The following is a 22825-nucleotide window of genomic DNA, read 5'->3' as shown; positions in this document are numbered from 1 at the left end:
ATTTATTCTATGCATGTGTTTTTATAATCATTTAATAAACATTTACTGTCTAGAAAAAAAAAACTTTTTCTTTAAGTCTAAATTTGTCTCTCACACACACACACACACACACAAGAAAAGGCTTTTGTGTGAGCAGTATGTATTACTACATTTACATTATTTATAGCATTATTACAGTGGTGATTTTATGTATATAAATGTATTTGTTTACATTTTCTAATTCTCTCCTTGTGGAAACCCAGTATTATTTGTAGTTATTATCCAGTACCTGGTTTGGCTTGTGAGGGAATTTAACAAATCCATGGCTGGTGGCATCAAGAAGAAATCTGGAACCAAACTTTGTCCTAGCTCATAAGATGTCAACTACTTTTTCAAAATAAGAAAATCTTGTTAAGTTGTACTGTATTCATGATTATTTGCATCTACTCTAATGATATACTGTGTTTTTACAGGCAAAAATATACTTTTTGCCAAGATGGTTTTAAATAATGTGCTTATTTGAGCAAAAAAACCCACAAATGCAATTAATCACCACTAATTATTTATTTGTTTGCCAGCCTTTTCAATGCATACCAATTTCAGCTAAATTGTTCTCAGAGGTAGATACCTGAGACCAAGTTTACATGTTTGCTTGTGTTAGATGTGTAGGTTGTTTGTATTAAAAAAAGTGTAAGCTGCGCCCCACATTCCCCTACAGTAATTGTCAGTCCTGATCCCATTTACACTCCAAACCTAGTCAGCAATTCAGTATACTACCTCACTTGCTGAGATTACTTGTACCACACTGTAGACGACCCTTCTACACTCTGGTGTACAGATCATGTGAAATTAAGGCACATGTGGTTGTCTTCTAACCCCAAATCACACTTTGCCATTTGCAGTTCTGGCAGAAAAGCCAGAGCCACAGAATTGTGTCAGTCGAATGTCATGGGGATAGGGCACACACATCTTTTGAGCTAACTAGCAAGGAGCGATGTTGTAACACAGAATAGTGGGGAAAGGGCTAAATTATGAAGGAGGGAGTTAATTATGGATGGAGAGAAGCAAAGCCTCACACACCTACCTGAGACACAGACTTAACTTTGCGGGTAGAGACACAACACAACTCTACTGCACGCCACAAGGTGCAGAGTGTCCTTAATTAGGCGCCTTAATCTGATTTCAGTCTTTTTAGTGGAAAACAAATCCTTACTGCTGGCGCTGCACTGTGATGCATCCAAGCTTGATAGTTACTAGGAAGAAAAAAGTTGACTGAAAATAAAATAAAAGATCACAACTCAACCTTCTGGGCATACATGTAAATGACAAGCAAAGTAGACACTGAACAGATTAATCAAAACAGTAAATGAGCCTTGCTGTAGCTTTCTGTCAGTGAGCACTTCTGAGCCCACAGTTCAAGTTTTTTAAAATGTCTGGGAAACGTTTCACAAGAAGGCAATGGAAGGCATCGTTATTTGCCTCCAAGAATCCTCTATAACCTGAAAAAAGTAATAATTTGTCATGTGCATGATTTCGATAAATGGATTTTTTACATTCATATGGCCCACTGACTCCATTTCCCACAAAAAAAGGCTGAAAGCAGTTAGCACCTGCATGTCCAAAGAACTGTAATGGACTGTCAGCCTCACTCAAAAAGAGAAAAAAAGGGAAAAGCTATAAACAAAAAAGGGCCAGTTCCCAGTTCTCAAAGAGTAGGGGGTTGGTGATATGGGAGCTGTGCTGGAACTAAAGAGGGGCGTGCCTCCAGAGCTTGGGAAACAATCCTGCCCCTGGGAAGGCATGTGGTTCTAGATGACATTCGAGCGTGAGGCCCAGGACCTGGGGGAGGCTGCTTTGTATAGTGTCATGGATTGATGACAGCACACACAGTGGAGCCAGCAGCTGTAATTAAGAGGTCATGTGCAGGACTTTTATAGAGTCTGCCCCATGCACCAGTACCTTTCTACAGTGAGAACACACCACCACCCATCTCCAACAATGTGCCACTCTTACATCCACTTCCGACCTATCACTGCTTCTAAGAATTGCCGTCAGACAGCTGTTGACTCAGAAGTGAGACACTCCTTGCAAACACGAAACTGATCCCTACTTTGAGGTCTGTAAAGAAAGTCCTATTTATGAAAGACTGAATTAAAGTATGAAAAAGCTTTAAGGGCAGTTTGTCCTTCACCTGTGACCTCTATTACTATTAGGTCTGCATTGCCCATAGCCAGCCAGAATGAACCCATTTACAGCCTCAACAAGTGTGTAGAGTTTGTTCTGTTCTCAGAATAAAGAGATAATTTCTTGCCATATCTGAGTACAGTAGTTAATCATTAAATCAAAAGGCATTAAATCAATAATACAAAAGACAGCATGAAAATTTGCATTAAAGGCCATGACAATTTTGAGACCACTCTGTAGCTGATTTGCTGTTTTGCAGATTTGACAAAGGCGTAATAGAACACATTTACATTTGCTCTGACCAGTCACACATTGAGAAAATAAAGGAAACGGCAGCTTCCATCCATCCGCCTACGATACCAGAGGAGCTCCTTGGACCAAGCCTAATCCTGGGCCAAGGCCTGCCCAGCAGGGCCCTTTGGTGGAGTGAGCCATGGGACATCAACTATGCCTCATTCTCAGTCCTTAAAACATTCAAAGCCTTCCTTTTAGAGAGGCCAACTTTTGTTCACTAACAAAAGGCCAACTAGAGGTACTCCTATACAGCATACCCGTTTAAAATCAGATTACTTCCACTGAAATCACCCTTTTTCCACCTGCCATTTAACTATGTAGCCTCTATTGTCTCCCCCTGAATAACCCATTTCGGCATGATGGGCAGTGGCTGTGTATTGCTGCATTTATTGCTACATTTATTCCTAAGCAAAGAAAGAGGCATATTTTCCCCCTTTCTTCTATATTTTTCTTTGAAAAAATCTAGGACACATGCCCCCAAGGAACACAAAGTGCTTTAATTCATTCCCACCTTTTCTCTCTGGCTGCCATCTCTGAGGCTTCTTTCTATGCCCAGAAGTGATTTGTTCAGGCTGGACCATCAAAGCAATTATTGTAGTGGCCTGCTTTCCTATTATAAGGGGAGATGACTGACAACAGCCGGATGGTTGATGGTGGAGGGCACTTGGCTCCAATTTATTAGATCTGAAAGCTTTTCCCTCATTGGGAGCAGCACCAATAGTGATACATAAACAAAACGTGCAATGAAAAAACATCGGCAGAATTTTCCGTTACAATAAGAGTCGCTGTAAGTGGCTCTCTTGACCAGCGAGTCTATGATTGAGCAGGCCACTTAAGTAGGTCAGGACAAAGAGCCTGTTTAAGTGAACTCTGGGGTGAAATGGTCAGGCTGTGATGTGATGTAATTAATGTAATGGACAAGAGAGTGAGGGCTCATTTCTAATGAGAGCTGTTTTTGAATGAGATCGGCAAAGCAAGGCAAAGTATGCCACAGCCGCTCTGGGGACAACACAAAAGTGGTCTCTCCCCAAACGAACAAAGGTACCACCATGAATATGGGAACGGATGCAAAATGAAAGACAGACAGGTGGTGATTTAGTGTGACAGAAGAGAGGGCAAAGCTGGTTAGAGGACAGGAGGGGGCACAGGCTTGAAAGACATGGCATGCCAGCTAATAACTCTCATGGCTTATTGCTCTGATGCCATTCCAGCATTGTGCCATAAAAGCTTCTCCTTTCTCTTGCAATGACTGATTCCTCTCCTCTATTATTTAGGATTTATAAGCAGGAACCATCTATTCTGTTACCAACGGATCCAGTAAAAAACGAATAACTGCTCCATCAGCCTTATCGGCAATCATTAAAATTTTACAAAGGGCACAAGAAAAATCCATCCCTTAGACAGCCGGTTAGCACCACTGTAAACATATTAATGAAAGTATCTGTGGAGAAATCAGAACCATTCACTATAGAACTTTAGATTCATGACGAACAGCACAACAGATTTTTTACATACTGTTTATTCTAACCACAATATATGTATATAGGACAGCGAGTGGGTGAGTATGTTGAAGTGTGAGGGACTTGTGGCGCAAAAAACCCTTTCTGTGTCAGTCATGCATAAACTATGGTATTATACTGTGATACACAGATCACGCGTTTTGCTGAGTTACTACAGAATGCACACACGTGATCAGTTACAAACATATATACATACAGTACTGTGCAATAGGTAGAGATCACCATTCATTTATTTAATTTCCAGTAACAAATTACCATTCGGTCCAAGTTCATTTTTCAGCATCAGGAAGGAAGGTGAAAACATATATTTAATAAAAAACTAAACCAACTATATATAATTTATAATAGTAATATATATATATATATACATCCATATTAAGTGTGTCTATTGTTTGCTTTTATTACAACTCCCATTCTTTGTGGGTGACTTGCTCTTGGTTTTTCAAAACCTGCAGGGATATTTTTTCATACCTTTATAGTTCAGTCTTAGATTTATTTATTTTCATTTGCCTTTGCCATTATGTTTGCATTATCTTACATCTAATCTCCTTAGAAATATCTCATGAAAAATTTATAATTTGTACATAATGGCCGTTTCACTGGAAATTAAATAAAGGAATGGTGGACTTGTGTACAGTACTGAAAAAGCAAGAAAAATAATATATCTTAGGGGACTGTAGTCATCATGTAACACTGTATAGAATTCTGACCTGACCCACCAGAGGAGGCGCATCTGAGGGAGGCAGGGGGCTGCCCTCTAGTCGAGGAAAAGCAGTGTATCGCTTAATCCAGCAGTTATTCTTCCTTCCAGAGCACATAGGTTATGCAGCCCTGCAGATTCCTGCAGACTCGCTACCCATGAACCCCAATCAGAAGCATGCTCTTTGGCCCTATTGATTCCAGCACAATGGCTGCTTGCAAATGAATCCCTTGCATCCCAGTCTCTCTGTTCTTAATCTGCTGTTTACGAAGATAGGGTTTGTTCAACACCTCTGTCTATTTTTAAACCTAGGTATTAGTCATCTCATACTGGGGGGAGCCTCAGTGCAGCAATTTATGAAACTCATGAATACCAAGAGCTCTCTCTGTGAGCTTTGTGGCAGCCATTACATCTCGCATTCCTCTGCCTTTGAATTTCTGAACAAAGGAGACATTATACAACATCTCTGTTCACACTTATAGCTCACAGAGTTGTTTAAACATATACATACAAGAGCAATTCTGCAAATTACCAATTTATGCAAAGTACCTAATCAAACCCTACCAATTAACTTTGTGGTTTTTTACAGTGGCTATAAATTACACACTGCCTAATTATTTTTAAGCTATGTAATTAATAAAAGAAATCCAAGATGTAATCACTTACCAAGAGATTTTTTTGTCAGTATTATTAACAAAACTCCCTGGCCTGTAAATGACTCCAGACAAGATCTACCATATTATCTCTATGCCACTCTGCTAATATCTAATATCATATAACAGTGAACAGGAGCCTCACTAAATTGCTTCACGTTCACGTCCAAAGGTGCATACAGAGCGGATCAATCTCAAGCGGTCCCTATAGAGCCTCCAGAGTGGTGCTTTTAGCATCGGGGTGAGAGGCGTCCTGGGGCCTGACGAGCTCTGCAAAGCTAGAGATAGCACAAGCACATGGACATTGTGTTTCACTTGCTCCTTGGGCGGTCCGATAGCACTGAATGAAAGCTAATGACCTCCACGAGCACACTTGTGGGTAATTAAGCATTGCTTGATCTCTCCGCTTCCAAGGACAGTAAATATGCTGTTGGAGAAATAAACAACAATTACAGTGACAAGTATTGGACTAATTGCATTATCATAGGGAGGGACCTGAATGTGGAGGACATTAATACAAATAGATCTTTGGTGTCGTACAGGTCCAGAAAAAGGATTTCTGAAAAGGTGGAATGAAGCATGAAGATTTGGAATAGGATCTTGGATAGGATAAATGGGCCTTCAGACCAGATGTCTCAATAGCACGACCATGGACTTGCCTGAGGATTTGAAATGCTTAGTCTGTGGAAGTGATAAAAAAAATGTATTATTTTCCCAGGGGGACATTACTGCTCATATTAACAAAGAACAATCAAGTCAAAAGAGAACAGTGGGAGGAAGACAGGGGGAGTGGAGCCTCTAAACCAGTGGGATTAGTGCTAAGTAACTAAATGGGCCATATCACTTTTCCATTACCAGAGAGGAATCGCTATTTAGACTGCTGAAATCTAAATGAAAAGGTGGAGAACCCCTACAAAGTGGGCGTTCATTCAAGTGTAAATGTTGCAAACTCTCCAGTCCACCTTCTTGTGTTTCCCAGCAAATGGAAATTTGCCATCACATCCTAGAGTCCCATCAATAAATAAACATTTAAATAAATAAATGTGGGACGAGTCGCAAATGGGCATCCGTCAGCATTCGTGATGGAGCGATGTCAGCCAGGATCACGCTTCAGTTGAGGGTAAGTGCCTGAGCGGGGATGATTCCTGCTGATTGTGCGCGCGTAAACACACAGATGCACATGCACACGCACACACATAAACACACATGTGCATATTTTCCTCTGAGAGAGAGGGACTCAACCGAATGCTGTGTTAGAGCCCTTTTCTCTTATATTTAGGCTCTGTTTGTCCCTCCTTGTATTTCTTCCTCTCTAAAAATGCACTCCATCTCTTCCTACTCACCATACCTTCAGATCTATTCTTGTTTTGATGTTCTCCCATTTGTCTTCTACTGTTTAAGTGTTTTGCCTTTGTAAGGAAATACCTGTAATCTCAATCTCTCTCTCTCTCTCTCTCCCCCGTTAAGGAGCGCCTCCAGAGGCAGTGACGTTAATGGTTCTTTCTGAGTATTTGTGCTTGTGCTGTTGTCACTGTTGTGAAAGTCACAGCACTGATAGGAGTCCAGTCTGCCTTCCAGTTCTGCGCTGTCAACAACATCCGTCATATGCACTCATCATGCCCTGCTGCTGCCCTATGTCTCAGGTTCACTCATTAACTATTCTAATTTCAATGTTAAAATTAATACTAGTACTCATTCAAAAATACAGCTTTAAAGTGATGAATGCTTTGCTTATTGACCATTGAAATGCAATAAACTTTGCTGAACTGCTGCAGCTTTGAGAATTTCACTCCTACAGAAACTGACAAAGCTATGCACATCTGAATCCAGCAGGGGCAGTATGGTCCTCAGTCTTGCCTGTCTGTATTTCTCCTCAGCAGCCCACACACACAGGTAAACATGTGACCCAGACCAAACAGAACTTCACTTCCAATGAATTTCCTTCTGCTTCAAGCACTAAGTAATCAAGGGTGAGCTGGCTGGAGTTTCTCCATTTCAGAAGAGAAAGATTTCTCACAGGTCTCGCTATTTAGATCCAAAAAAATTGCTAGACAGCTCTACCACACACAATATTTGAGGTTAATGAAATTTACACTACCGTTCAAATGTTTGAAATCAATGTTTTCATTAATATAAAACACATTTTGTTGCTGATAAATGTATAAAATGATTTTATAAGATGATAATAATCTACAGCCATTTCTTGACAAGAAATTACTCTAAATAATCACCACAGTTTATTACTTATTAACATTTGCTAATTATATACCATGTCGTAACTTCTTCTTGTTCCCAAAATACTTCAGTTGTGAATAAACCATTGGTTTATGTTTTGGCGTCTAGTTTAGTTCTAAATTGTAGAAGTTATTAATGAATAGCAATTATTAATATGACAAGTGATTCCAAACTTTTGAATCGTAGTGTATTTCACATTTTTCCTCAATGACTGTATGACACTATGACAGCAGTGCTCCACAATTTTATAGGTTTTTCAAATCAAATTTCAAATAGGTTTTTGCTGTATATTTTAGATGATAATCAGAGCTGTAAATATTTAGATAAAAACTGAGACAGATGCATAATGTTGAGAAATAAGTTATGACAATATTTACATCCACTATACCATTAGTGTTTGAAAAGTAGGGATCAGAGCTTGAGGCAGAAAACCTAACTACAAATAGATGAGTGAAATCATTTATCACTGAATAACATGAACTGTAGGACTACACTTATCATTGAATAATGTGAAGCACTGAGTTATCTCATTTATTGACTAAAAATATTGAATAAAGCACCTCTCTCTCTCTCTCTCTCTCTCTCTCTCTCTCTCTCTCTCTCTCTCTCTCTCTCTAAAACAATATTTTGATAGGCTAACTAACATTATTTGAGTCAATTGGAGATGGCAGTATTTTAAGGCCTACCTTCAAGGCCTAGTTGCCTCTTTGCTTGACATCATGGGAAAATCAAAACAAATCAGCCAATACCTCAGAAAATGTATTGTGGAGCTCCATAATCTGGTACATCATTGGGAGCAATTTCCAAATGCCTGAAGTTACCTCATTCATCTGTTCAAACGATAATACACAAGTTTAAACACAATGGGACTATGCAGCCATCATACCGTTCAGGAAGGAGATGCATTCTGTCTCCTAGTGATGAACAAACTTTGGCACAAAAATACAAATCAATCCAATAATATCAGCAAACGACCATGTCTTATATCAACATGACCTGAAAGGCCGCTCAGCAATGAAGAAGCCACTACTCCAAAACCACCATAAAAAAACACGTAACAGTTTGCAACTGCACATAGAGACAAAGATTTAACTTTTTGAAGAAATGTTCTCTGGTCTGATGAAACAAAACTGGAACTGTTTGGTCATAATGAACATTATTATGTATGGAGGAAAAAGCGCAAGGCTTGCAAACCAAAAAACACCATCCCAACCGTGAAGCATGGAGGTGGCAGCATCATGTTGTTGGGGTGCTTTGCTGCAGGAGGGACTGGTGCACTTCATAAAATTATCAGGCATTATGAAGAAGAAAAATTTTGTGGAGACATTGAAGCAACTTCTCAAGACATCAGCCAGCTTGGGTGCAAATGGGTCTTCTAAATAGACAATGACCCCAAGGATACTTCCAAAGTTGTGGCAAAATGGCTTAAAGACAACAAAGTGAGGGTAATGGAGAGGCCATCACAATGACCTGACCTCAATCGCATAGAACACTTATGTGCAGAACTGAAAAAGCATGTGCGAGCAAGGAGGCCTATAAACCTGACTCTATTACACCAGTTCTGTCAAGCAATGCTACCAAATACTAACCACATGTACGTAAACTTCTAAGCCACTGGGACTGTGATGAAAAAAATAAAAGCTGAAATAAATCGTTGTCTCTAGCATTATTCTGACATTTCACATTCATAAAATATAGTAGTGATCCTAACTGATCTAAGAGAAGGAATGTGTACTAGGATTAATTGTGAGGAACTGTATTAAACTGAGTTTAAATGAAAGTGGCTAAGGTGTATGTAAACTTATGACTTTAACTGTAAATATTTATGTATAAACTATACTGCCAAAAGTATTCGTTCGTCTGCCTTCACACGCATATGAACTTGAGTGACATCCCATTCTTAATTCATTGGGTTTAATATGATGTCGGCCCACCCTTTGCAGCTATAACAGCTTCAACTCTTCTGGGAAGGCTTTTCTGGTATGCTGAAGCATTAAGAGTTCCTTTAACTGGAACTAAGGGGCCGAGCCCAACTCCTGAAAAACAACCCCACACCGTAATCCCCCCTCCAGTCAGACAAGTACCGTTCTCCTGGCAACTGCCAAACCCAGACTCATCCATCAGATTGCCAGACGGAGAAGTGTGATTCGTCACTCTAGAGAACACGTCTCCACTGCTCTAGAGTCCAGTGGTGGCGTTCTTTACACCACTGCATTTGTGCATTCGACGCTTTGCATTGGGCTTGGTGATGTAAGGCTTGGATGCAGCTGCTCGGCCATGGAAACCCATTCCATGAAGCTCTCTACGCACTCTTGAGCTAATCTGAAGGCCACATGAAGTTTGAAGGTCTGTAGCGATTGACTCTGCAGAAAGTTGGCGACCTCTGCGCACTATGCGCCTCAGCATCTGCTGATCCCGCTCTGTCATTTTACGTGGCCTACCACTTCGTGGCTGAGTTGCTGTCGTTCCCAATCACTTCCACTTTGTTATTATAGCTGGGGGAAGAGCCTTTTCTTATAAAGCCCCCAAACTCTGGAATGATCTTCCAGAAAAGGCAGCAGATCCAGGGGTCCATGGACACAGGGAATTATAGTAAACTGAGACGCTGGTGCTGTTGTCCCGCCGCTCGCATGCGATCACTCAGGTTTGTGGACGGTAGAGTGGAGGGATGCCAAATTGTTTCAGGGTGCTCCCTTGTCTGTGTGTCCTTTTGGTTCTCTCCTTTTAGTTAAGCTGTTATAGTCAGATCTGCCGGAGTCATTAGCCACACTCTGGAAATGCTCACATTCTCTGTTTTACATACACTCAAACAGAACAAAACTAATTCCATCTCCCTACCTTTTTCCGAGTAAACGACTGCCCACCTGTCCGGCCGGACACTGATGGATGATTATCTGTGGAGCTCTCCTGCTACCCGCTTCAGACCAGTTGCCCACGCCCCAGTCTCCGCCACTTGCCCAGCTACCGGCACTTTCCTTGGACTAGCTGCCCACCCTACACTGAAGTTTTCATGGACTCCTAACTATTACTACTACTACTACTACTACTACTACTATTAATATTAGTACTATAATAATTTTGTAAGTAGTTTGACCAGAGGAGGATGGGTCCCCCCTTGTGAACCTTGGTTCCTCCCAAGGTTTCTTCCCCAGCTCTGAGGGAGTTTTTCCTTCCAACTGTCGCCCCGGGCTTGCTCACCTGGAGGATTTACATTTCATGTTAAAACTTTGTCTTTAATGGATTTCTGTGAGGCTGCTTTGTGACAACATCAGTTGTAAAAAGCACTATACAAATAAATTTGACTTGACTTGACTTAATACCACTGACAGTTGACTGTGGAATATTTAGTAGCGAGGAAATTTCATGACTGGACTTGTTGCACAGGTGGCATCCTATCATGGTAACACGCTGGAATTCACTGAGCTCCTGAGAGCAACCCATTCTTTCACAAATGTTTGTATAAGCAGTCTGCATGCCTAGGTGCTTGGTTTTATACACTTGTGGCCACGGAAGTGATTGGAACACCTGAATTCAATGATTTGGATGGGTGAGTGAACACCTTTGGCAATATAGTGTACTTACTGGTAGGGTATATTGTACAGTGGCTCATTGTTGTTGGAATGTTTTGTAATAGAAAGGTGCAGAATATTCAAATAAAGTTTGAACTTTTTTTCAGCCAGCACAAAATCTGAGTCAATGTACTTTAGTATGAATAATTCACATTAAAAAATAATCAAACATGGTTTAATTTGTTCTATTAACTTGTTGCTCCACAGTCATACCAACTCCAGTCCCATGCGTGATATAATGAGTGCTAGCTCACATTCTACACTTATAACCCAGGAAACCTCCTTATTACACACACCCTCCATCACAAATGGCAAATCTAAAATATTAATTCCCATTGCAGCACCTGACAGATCTCACATGGCTGGGGACATAGGAATGCAAACGCTGTTCAGCCACTATTTGTCTTTGGTAATAGACACCACACATTTGGGAAAAGAATGGGAAATGCCAATTAAACTCAAAGCCATCACCAGCAGCCTCCAAAAGAACTATGAGCTTTCTCTATAAAGCTGTATTTATTCTGATTACCACTATCAAAAGGCTCTCCAGATAATAGCCAGAGAATATGCTCTAATACACTCTGTTGAACTTTCCATCTCTTTAAGCTGAGCATGGCGGCTATGGATATTCCTCTGGAAGATTATGAAGTCTATATTTTAGGAGTGGGGTGTCCATAAGATCTTTGGTCCCAAATTCAGAGCCATAGCTTTGGCTTTTTCAAAGTGAATTATGGCTATATTAAGAATGCCTCATGCCGGGAGCAAAATCAATTCCGTCGTGAAAATGTGCCAGGCAAAAATCAGATCAGACTCTCAATTATGTACTGCTGAGAAATATTTGCTCGGGTAAATTGATCCGGTATTGACAATTAGCACTTAGGATGACCTTTCATATGAGCCTACGCGTTCTAAAAGTGCCACTGTATTATGTGACTGAATGACTGGGGGGGGTGAGAAACAACAAATATTGTTTCAGTGCTAGAAGCCACGAAAGAGAACCTTGTCAGCAAATATGACCAAAGTGGCATTTTTATTTTGCCATGAAACAGAGAGAGAGAGAGAGAGAGAGAGAGAGAGAGGGAGAGAGAGAGAGAGAGAGAGAGAGAGAGAGAGAGAGAGAGAGAGAGCAGTTAGTTAGGTGGCCCTCCTCTCAGCAGGCTGGCCTCCACTCACATCAATCACACTGGGGGAGATAGCTGTGGACAAAAGCAGCCGACTCTGAGGTCTTCTATGGCGCTGTGCAATTGACTTCTCCTGAAAAGGGTTTGTCGCCAGGAGTCAACCTGGCCACCTCAGCACACACACAGAGCATGGGCGACTCACAGTCATGGCTAACTCTGGCAGCTTGGTGTGAGAGTAACAAGACGCTGTCTGTCTCCTTTCAGCAAACTTTAGGTCAAAAGGCTCTGGGTAGAAATCAAATAGCACGGGCCGACGCACTCATTGACAAGCGGGAAGAGGAGCCAGCCGCCACCCAGGGGCCGCCGAGTTTTACTGTCGTGATTTATCCTTTAAGGGTGGATGTGTGTCACACTCGGCCTGTTTAACCACTCGCTGCCTCTAAAACCCACACATCAAATATATGCACTATGGGGGTTCAAATGCTACATAAAATCCTTATTCCTTTCAGGGTTCCCTGAGCACCCTGACGGATGACCCACACCGCTTTCTCCAGCCCTCCACTTCCACAAAAGGGCCACAAAAAGAAGCATTCCCACTTTTGGATATCAAACTACTTCTTCTGTCAGGCCCAGCTTCTCAGTCTCTCCCTATCTGCCTCTGCCTTCTCCCCGGAGTTGAAAAATATTCTTATCTATCACAAGCAGGTGATAGGTTTCAAGCAATCATCTCCAGAGTGGTGCACACTTCCTCCTATTGATATCTGGGATCTACTAAGCCATCCAAGCCAATGGCAAGCGCAGTGGCCCCCTCGGTCCCCTTGGCCCTGAGCAAATCACGTTAGCCCCACTTCCTTTAGGAGCACCCCTGGGGCGAGCCGCATGAATAACATCTATCAACACCCTGAAGTGGAGTGCTTGAGGTTTGGGAGGTGGGGGGTTTAGCTGTCAAGTAAAAGTGCTACACAGCAACACTTCTATCAGATGTGTGTGTGTGTGTGTGTGTGTGTGTGTGTGTGTGTGTGTGTGTGTGTGCGCGCATGTGAGTGTGAGTATGTGTGTGGTATTAGTGCCTGTAAGAGAAATAATAATATAGTGAAAAAGGAGAAATAGATGTGTATATGATAAAGGACTAATTGCTATGGGACCTGATCAGAATCTCATAAGATGATAACACTGATTAACTGAGGAAACAAATGCTGGATTCTTCTGTTGTGAAAGAGGGTTATGAAAAGAGGGCAAATGAAAACGGCTTGTCTCATCAAAAGGCATGAAGACAGGCAAAAGGTAAGGGACAAATTATAGAGAGATCATTTACAACATGACATTCCCATGAGGGAATGGATAGAGAGAGAGAGAAAAAAAAAAAACTTAATCTTTGTCCAGAACACTCCACCCTTTGCCATCTTACTCTTCTCTCTCTCCCTCATTTGCTACTTCATAGATTCATTCCCTTTCTGCCTTTAAAATTTCATGACTGAAAATAGGTAATTTAATCTTCATTAAACATACAGGGCCCACTTTCCCCTCTGCCTGGATGAATTAACTGCTAGACTTGGGCAGATTAGACAGTTGGGCTCAAATCCCATAACTCTGACAAGCATTATATCACTGCATCTCTGTTTTAATGGAGGCACGATGATCCTCTCCTGCTCAATGTCAAACGGGGCCTCTTTGAACGTAGGGAAACTTTTGATGGACGAAGCCATGAAGGCGAAAGCCCAGGACAAGGAAGCTGAGGGATCTTAATGACTCTGTATGTCAGTAAGGTCGGGTCATGCTTTAGAATCTGGCTTGATGTGTCTACAGAGATGACTCACATGAAGCTTTCATCCACTATCAAAAAAATCAAAGCCGAGGACGGACGCACAGCCACTTGCCTTCATCTCTAAGAGTACTCCTGCCATTTTGACTGCTGATCACTGCTGATAGTCCAAAACTCCAGGATCAACAGGAATACCTGCATGCTTGGTATTTGCCAGATGAGTATGCAAGAAGAACCTTCAGCCAAATCTGTGTATAATTATCATTTTAAAATGCAAAAGAATCACATGCACACTCAAAGAGGACAGTTGGGGACAAGTGAGGCCCAAAACAGCATGGATGTCATCTTCACTACAGAGGGACATCAGTCTCTGCAAGCTGTTGCTTAAATAGCTGGAATATCCTTTCTCCTTAAGGAGAGGTAGACATCATATCAGACCACACTGAGGTATCCATTATCAACCCACAGTGCTGAACTTAATTGTGTTTTTTATTTAGTGACTAAAGTTTTAATGTCAGGACAGCTGGTGACTTGAAATCTGGTGAGCACAAGCAGAAAACTATAACAAAATAACAGCGACACAAAAATAATCAGTGCATCTACTTCAGCCCTCTGACAAGTTAGCTAGCCAGTATAACCTTAGCTAGCACTGGTAAAGCAATGACTCAATCAACAGCAATAAAAAAAATCTCAAAAACACTGCAAATATGATAAAACACATGGATAAAATAAAGTAAGACTTTAAATACGTCTGCTGATTACTTAATATAAATCTTTATCACCTATTTCCACCTCAACTAGTTAACTCTACAAAGCAACGTTCTACATAAGTTACAGAACCTTTCTCTGTTATTGGATGTCTAGAATGCTATTATTACATTAAGACCAGGCCCGGATCATCTAATGGGTTTTATGGGCGTGTGCCCAGGAAGCAAATATATGAAAATCTAAACAGCTGTTTTGACTTGTGGTGGGAACTTCACTAGTGGCACGGTGGTAAAAAAATGAACACCACGTGATAACAGCTAGCGAGAACAACAAAACCAGAACACTTCCATTATAATCAGTAAGGATGTCTACATCAGTTGCAAGCAGCAGAGCGTGATGCGCCATTTTGATGGACACCCCGTTTCTGTTTTTGACATATCGCACTGCTCTGCAGTTCCACCTTAAAACGGATAAGAAGAAAGTCTTTCATGAAGTGAAGCAAAAAGTGATCTCTACGACCCTTCTAGTAAAAAAAAAAATTGAGGAGAAACAGCCAGAGTGCTAAAAATTATAGAGGTGAATACTGTTTATTTTGTGTTAGCTAGTTAAGTTAGCTAAGTAGATACCAGTTAGCATAATCGAGCTGCCTACTGCCATGGCGGTATATGACTATTTTAACTATGTAATTTAGACTCCGGATGTTAAATGTGGGGATAAAACGTAACCCGTTACAAAGTCTGTTAAATGCATTCCTCAAACCACAGTAAAAGCAGCTTTTGAAAGGTCGGTGGTTTGTTTTTACGTTTTGATGATGTTTCCAGCGTAGCCATTCAACATGATGCAATGCTCTTAGCATTAATATTGTCTTAGCATATATTATTATCTTAATATTATGTTACGGCCAATTGTAATCCTAATGCTCTGCATGTTTTTCCTTAACGTCAGTTTATTTTTCTCCTCTAATCACTGCTTAGTAACTGTTACACTACCCTTCATTATCTCGCTCAAGCTTCCAGGTTTTTAGCATGGAACTAGCATCCTTGTGAATGTACCTTGAATATAAAGCTCCAGGTATTCAAACGATGTGCCTGAGCGATCTATAAAAGAGAGACCTGAAACTTTGACAGAGTAGAAAATGCACATTTCAAAAGCCAAATATAAAATGTCAACCACCAAAGTTTAACCTAAACATTTCCACACCTGCCACAGCAGTATGCATTAGGTAGCCGGCTTGACGGTTTGGGTTTTTAAGTTTACGGCTAGGTAGCCAGGTTGGGGCCCACCAAACATTTATGCCCAGGGGTCCATAACTTGATAATCCATGCATGATTAAGACTGGTTAAGAGCAGGGCTACCCACATGCTGACACTTTGCTTTTGCTCAGAATGACAATGTGATATCATTGTTGTGAGAGAAATTTTGGAAAAAGTCCTTCTCAAAAACACATCAGAATAGCTTTTTTCAACAAGCATCTTGACTGAGCATAACTGGTTTATAATAGTCTGAGCTGTCAATGTATCCTACATATTTTCTTTGTATTAAATAAAGTGTCTAAAATGTGAATGTAAATTCTGACCCATGTGGCCAGGCATAGTCAGATGACCTCCCTAAAATATTTGCCTTGTTTTAGAATAAAAACATTTTTTAGAGAGGATGATCCTCTGTTTCTTCTGCTGACCATGCCCCTCTGCACTATATACTCCCTACAGGTGTGTACAATCCAGAGATAGCAGAGGCCACATTAATGCACTGTTGTTCAGGATGTAGTCAAAGAAACAGACATTTTTTCACAAATTCTCTGACTGCACCAACAGAGACTTCATATTCTTCAAATGCAAACAAAAACAATGCAAACACACAAGCAGTGGCTGTGTATGCACATGCATTGCTACATCTCCAATACAGTGCTCGATTCAGGTGTTTCCTATGCTTTCTTTTTCGCAGGCATTCGAGTGGTGTCACTGATGCAGACATGCAGCATTGCTGTGAGGGGATTGCAGGATAAGGGAGTGCGCAGATTTAGTACACTAACAAGTCATTTCAGGCATATGCAATATAAAAAAGGCCCTCACAGACAGAGTAGCTCTGTCACAGTTGTTCCAAAGTAGGCCAGGGCACAGAAAGGCTAGAATCCATTAAAAGCAAGTATTTCTGGGTGCTGTGCATCGGTTGACATTCTCTAGCATAATGCCAAGAAGGCGCAAAGGAAAGAAAATAAATAAATAAATAAATAAATAAATAAATAAATAAATGAATGAATGTGGATAGGTGAAGACAGTGGCCCTTAAGAGCGAACACTTCTTAGAGCTTTCCACAGGGGCGGACATGCTGCCATGCTCCATCTCTGTGGAGAAGTGCCAGTTGGACACCTACTGTACGGTCGCTGGTCACACACAAGAGAAACCTTGCTGAGCTGATGCCTCTGGAGAGCTCAGATCCGAGCCTTCAGGCTTCAAAGATACAACTCTCGCTGTGATCGAAGGCTGATTCATAGGCCTGCTTGGTGAATCACCACCAATGTGTAGCAACAAAATTACTATGAATCAGTAGTGAGACATCTACAACCTATTCCTTCTAGTAATAAGGGAAACAGGATTGCTACCATAACAGACATATGTACTGTACTACGTAGAATGATTCACTAATCGCTTAATCAATTCGCTCTTCTAAAATGGACTGAAACAGATTAAATAATAAAGCACTGCAATCACAAAGCTATAATTTGTGCACAAGGCCCTTACTCTAGCTTTGGAAGTGCAGCTAGATTTCTTTAACGTGTGGACCAGCTGTGGTTAATAAGCGAATGTTACAGCCAGGGGAGCAGGGGTAATGGGTCTGGGTACGTTTTTGCCATTCGTTTTTTGTTTCACAGTAAGACAATGGAAAATAGAAAATGGCACATTGTCCGATTTCTGAATTAATGTATGAAACAGGAAAAAAGGCAAATAATCCCTTTAGATATATACAATTGGAAAACAGTAAACAACCTGATTTTATGTCTTCACATTGATGAGATGAAACCATTCATTTACATGCTTGAAGGAGGTCTGACCTGATATTTGGCTTAGCATGTCCCAGAACTTAAACCAAGCTTTGTGGGCAAACCAGAAAATTCCACATGCAATAGAGTCACGTCTATATACCGATCTACTTTTGTGGTTAAAAATTAGGTTCCATTTTCCGTGACAGTAGTAGCCTAGCTAAAATGAAATTAACAACCCACAATCCAGTTTGACTGCTAATAAATGCATAAGTAATAAATATAACTATATTGTCCTAGAGAGTCAAGCATAACAAAATGATTAAAAAAATTATAATTAAACGAGAAAGTATGGGTACAGTGTTAAATGGTATTAAAATTTTTGTTTAATTACATTAAGTTACATTTAACTTAAAATTACATTTAATTACATTACATTTAATTACATTACAAGATATAAACATGAATGGTAGTCTGATGTGAAATTCTCAGTTCTAGAGAAACTTACTGAATCAGATACAATCACACTGGTGGATATAGGAGCCAGACGTCCAAAGTGTTCAATTCCTCTAAAAGCTACCTCATAGAAAGCTAGTACATGAAAAGGTCACGAACACTGCATGATGTCCAAGAGTTTTTAATGATAGGCTTGAAATAGAATATTAAAGATTGTGGCCTAAAACATACTTTTTTATCTGTTCATGGTGGAGAGGTGTTGTAAGGCAAAATAACAACTAAAGAAAAACATATCTTTTGAGGTTTACCATTACTTCACCATTATCACCGTTACATATAAAACTCAGAAAACACGTGTAGGTTTACTGGTCATTTTGGATAGGTAATAAAATGGCTTTATTTGTGCTGTGGTCATTGTGACCCCTGGTTACTATTATCACCACTGTAAAGAAATCTGTAGAATCTGAAATTTTGTCTATAATGAACCATTTCACTTCAAATGACTTATGTTATCTCAACCACTGAATTATATGGAAGTATAGAGTTAAAAATGTATGTGAGTGGAAGTTGATATACTTCAGAAAAAAGCATCTTTTCACACATTGATTTTTTTGGATTCAAAATGGTGATACAGTAACTAATAGTAACTTTGGACTGAACTGTTTTTTGCACATATATTTGCATATATGTTACATGTAATGTTCTACATAAATATTTTAACATATTTTCTATTTTTGTATGCATTCATGGTCTATGTGTGGCAACCTGGCTGTAAAAGCTATGTTTTTTTTTCCTCTTGGAAACATACTTAACAGTACAAGTATTCAACTTAAATAAAACTTGAGTAAATTACAGATCTTCAAAGACAGAAATAAACAAACAATTTGTTCAGGTTGCTGAATCGATATGCCCCAGTCCCTTAAAAGAGTAGTTTAAAAAGAATGATTTCAGACCACTGAATTAAACTAAATCACTGTAATTGTACTGGGTCATTAGCTTCCAGGGCATAGTAAATAAATACAAACAGGAGAGGCTGCTTTCAAGCATGTACATGACATGTGTTGGTGTACCTTGTGGAAGTTAAAAAATGCTTCCAGTTTTCCAATTTTATGCATCAAAAAAGAATGGAAGTGGCCCAATTCTTATTAAGAAACGAATAATCAAATGGCCAATGCGTACATATACTTTGGGGGAATTTAACTTCAAATACAGCTTTATTGCGTTACCATGATTAGCACCCGGCCACCGAGGGGCTGGACTGGAAGGGCTTTGATCACCTGTAACAGTGACGAAGTTGACATAGAGAGAGAGAGAGAGAGAGAGAGAGAGAGAGAGAGAGAGAGAGAGAGAGAGAGAGGCACGTCAAACATGAGGTATTTCAGGAGTTCGTAACCAATTACCCACTCCGAAAACTCTCAGTGTTGTCAAACTTCAGCCCACACACAAGAGGGTGACAGAAAGAAAAAAAAGAAAGAGAAAAAGAGAGAGGAAGAGAGGAGCGAGAGAGAGAGAGAGAGAGAGAGCAAGAAAAGGAAAGAAGAAAGGGAATATGAAAGAGCAGAGACAGTGTGAAGGAGAAAGTCTGGTCCAAACTCTTTCCCCTGCCTCCTCTCTCTCGCCGATGTCAGTCTTAGTCAAACAGACGTCAGGCGGAGAGGGCCCGGAGCAGGGGATGGGAGGTGAGCCGAGAGCAGCCTTTTCTCCCCAGTGGCGGCAGCCTGGCAGGCTCTGTCAGGGGGGCAGCACTGAGGGCCTCACAGCCCCGCTGAGTGGAAGACAGGTTTGATACGGCATGACACCTTACTTATTCATGCCCTCTTATTAGACCTCCATGCTGGCATGAGGGATCATGGAGAGAAGTTTTGGTTAGCAGAGAAGAAGCATAGGTAAGCGACACAATGCAGGGATATACCAGTGTGCAACAACATATTCAATACAGGCACAGCATGTGGTTTGTTTTATTGTGCACGACTCGGATCTTTCCCTTTAAGGATGGCTGATAAATAAATAAAGACTTTGGCATATTTTTTTCCCTGTTCCTGAAGCACTTAATGATATGTATGGGCTTTTGTTCTATCGCTCTGTACACAACATGCCGTGCAGCATACCTCTGGGAATTTCTGATGACACAGGTGAGTTCGCAAGCAGTAAATCTGCATGGACAAGGACTTTGGAATTAGAATGACGTTTTGGGGCCACCGCAACTATAGCAGAAAAAGCTGGAGTGGGTATAGACACTTGTCTCCCTGTCCTTGGCATTTCAATTCAACATGGCACCTCCGCCAGGTGGCCTGTTTCGCTTCCCCCCGTGTCTAGACGATTCATCATGGCAGGACAGAATATGTTAACATTAAGATTATGTTAAACCGTCCTCAGCGGATCCAATCCCTACAACCCAATTTTATTGTAATCAGTGGCTTATGAATGGCTGCGTAGCAATGAATCTGTTATGAAGTGCATCAGAGACATACTGTAAAACATAATGAAGACTTCCATAATGCTGGACTACAGACGGGCAATAAAATAAGACAATAGAGGAGTTTGTGTATGTGTGAGTGAGCGCAAAGGAATGGCACCACTGATTTGTTAAAAGCTGCAAAAAGGCATCTGATGAAATTGGTGCAAGAAATAAGTTTTAGCAATGGCTGTTTAATGTTTTCTAAGAGCGAGGAGGCGTGTGGGGAGGTGTGTGTGATTGTGCTTTGAGGAGGATCTGGCGGCTGGACTCTTACCAGTGCGTGGGGTTCGTTTCCTGCGGTCACGGAAGGCTGCGCCAGACTGCAGGGCCTCCATCAGGCTGTCCATCACACCTGTCTCATCTCCTTCTGTGGGAGGAGAAGGACAGAAAGAAGGAGAAAGTGTGTTAAAGCTTAGCCTGGCATACAACACAGACACAACCAGGCTGACACACACACAGGCACATTATTTATATTCTTCTTGTAGGAGTTTTCCACTCAGCTAGGTTTTAACTAAATACTAAAATCTTAACCTCACTAACCAAGGACTGTTTTGCTTCTTTCAGCATTTTCTCACGGCATGACATTATTCCCAATAAATTTTTATTATTTTATTGAAAAAAAATTGTTTTAACACTTCAAAATGCAGACAAATATAGACAAAGACTTTTTAAGTTATACTTTAGTGCAGTGGTTTTTAAACTGGTCCTCAGCACTATCCCTATTAGAGCTTCAAATATTTGGCACATTGTCTCATGTTGGGTTCAGGTTTGGACATCGTTTCTCAACTGTGTCTGGCTTGGGTCAGATTTAAATCTCACATTCTGGTTTTCGCAGTCCAACTTCAACTTTTAACAGATTTTCCGCTGCATTTTCCCCTGCTTTTACTTCTTCCTCCCTAATTTTATTACCTTAAAACAATTATTAAACTAGCATGCTGGAGTTACCCTTTCAAGTTGTTGACTGAATTTAGCACAGTCCAGGAGGCCCACACTTGTGAGAAAATGGATGCACGAGAAATAAATCAGCTAATCGATTCAGTACAGCAGTTTGCTGTATCTGCACTGCACAGCATAAGAACAGTTATGGAACGTTTATCTAGACAAAATAACTTTAGAATGTTGGACAGAAGCACTGATTGTTGAGTAAATACAAGCATAATAAAAGCATAATTTAATCTTAATTTCAGCTGATTAATTCATATTTTTTTAGATTTTATGTTGTTGTGACAAAATCTCCAAAATGATAAGTTTACAGGATAAGAAAAAACTGTTTTACCTTTAAGTGGAAGTTAATGAAACAATTATTTTTAAATAATTTAGGAGCATTTTTATTGCTCTGTTCATTACAAATTTTCAGCTTGCCATTTAAAATAAATAAATAAAGAAAATGAAGATACAAGGTTTTGTTCCCTCTTTTTTATCTAAATGACAGCTATTATATTTGTTATTCAGCAATTTAACTGGCACAATCATTAAAAATATCAGGCCTTGTAACTGGCATTGTGATGGGCAATTGGAGTTGTAAAAGAGGCAGATGAGGTCAGTTCTGGACATATATTTTTTGCGCTTAAGTCAGTTTTGGACCAAAACTTGACAATGTGGTTCGGGGCAGGTTCAGACTAAACATTGCAAAGCTGTTTCAGGCCTGAAATTTTGGTATTTATTCTGTTGGGAGCTGATATTGAGAATTTTTTTTTACATCTGGGAGGCTCTGGGGATCAGTCTGAAAACCACTGCTTCTAGAGAAAAAACCTTATTGACACTTGCAAATGTGGAACTGTTTTTGACAGAAAATAAAGCAATTACACTTAAATTCAGTATCATGTCACAGGGTTTTACCATATGTCAGCTGATGTGAGGAACAAAAGAACATTTAATAGTTTAATAGTTTAAGTTTAATAATTCTGACAGCTTAATTTATTTTTGCCATGGTGATTAGTTGGTTAGTTACTTTTCTGTATATTACATACTACGAAAGTCAGGGAAGTCAAACAAAAGAAAATATGTACACAGTTTGGGAAATGGCATCAAAATGTTAAACAATTTCATCACAAAAAGTGAATTTTCTGGTTGCAAAATTCAAAAACTTTTTTTTATGCATTTTCATTTTATTTTCTTGCAAAGTGCACGTAAAGTCAAAAGCAACCTGTCTAATATCAGAATTATCCTATTTTACTGTCAAAAACAGACTGCAACAAAGTACAGA

At 40.2% G+C, this 22825-nt stretch overlaps 1 protein-coding gene across 11 annotated transcripts in view; it reads right to left on the bottom strand.

Annotated features, from left to right (window-relative positions):
• Positions 1 to 22825, bottom strand: part of diaph2 (diaphanous-related formin 2) — a 444886-nt gene that overhangs the window by 26371 nt on the left and 395690 nt on the right. For 8 of the 11 annotated variants that reach the window (XM_036568916.1, XM_036568915.1, XM_036568920.1 and 5 more), the window contains 2 exons: positions 20894 to 20986; positions 19388 to 19438 (listed from right to left, as the gene is read on the bottom strand). In XM_036568916.1, coding sequence (XP_036424809.1) covers positions 19388 to 19438; positions 20894 to 20986 — 144 coding nt within the window. Of the gene's footprint in view, positions 1 to 19387; positions 19439 to 19998; positions 20315 to 20893; positions 20987 to 22825 lie in introns of those variants that run through there. The other 3 variants (XM_036568924.1, XM_036568925.1, XM_036568923.1) reach the window with 2 other exon arrangements.

Source organism: Colossoma macropomum, unplaced genomic scaffold (assembly GCF_904425465.1).
Source record: "Colossoma macropomum unplaced genomic scaffold, Colossoma_macropomum, whole genome shotgun sequence".
Classification (NCBI taxonomy): Eukaryota; Metazoa; Chordata; class Actinopteri; order Characiformes; family Serrasalmidae; genus Colossoma; species Colossoma macropomum.
The sequence above is the reverse complement of the archived record's forward strand: the minus strand, read 5'-3'. Positions and strand labels throughout refer to the sequence as shown.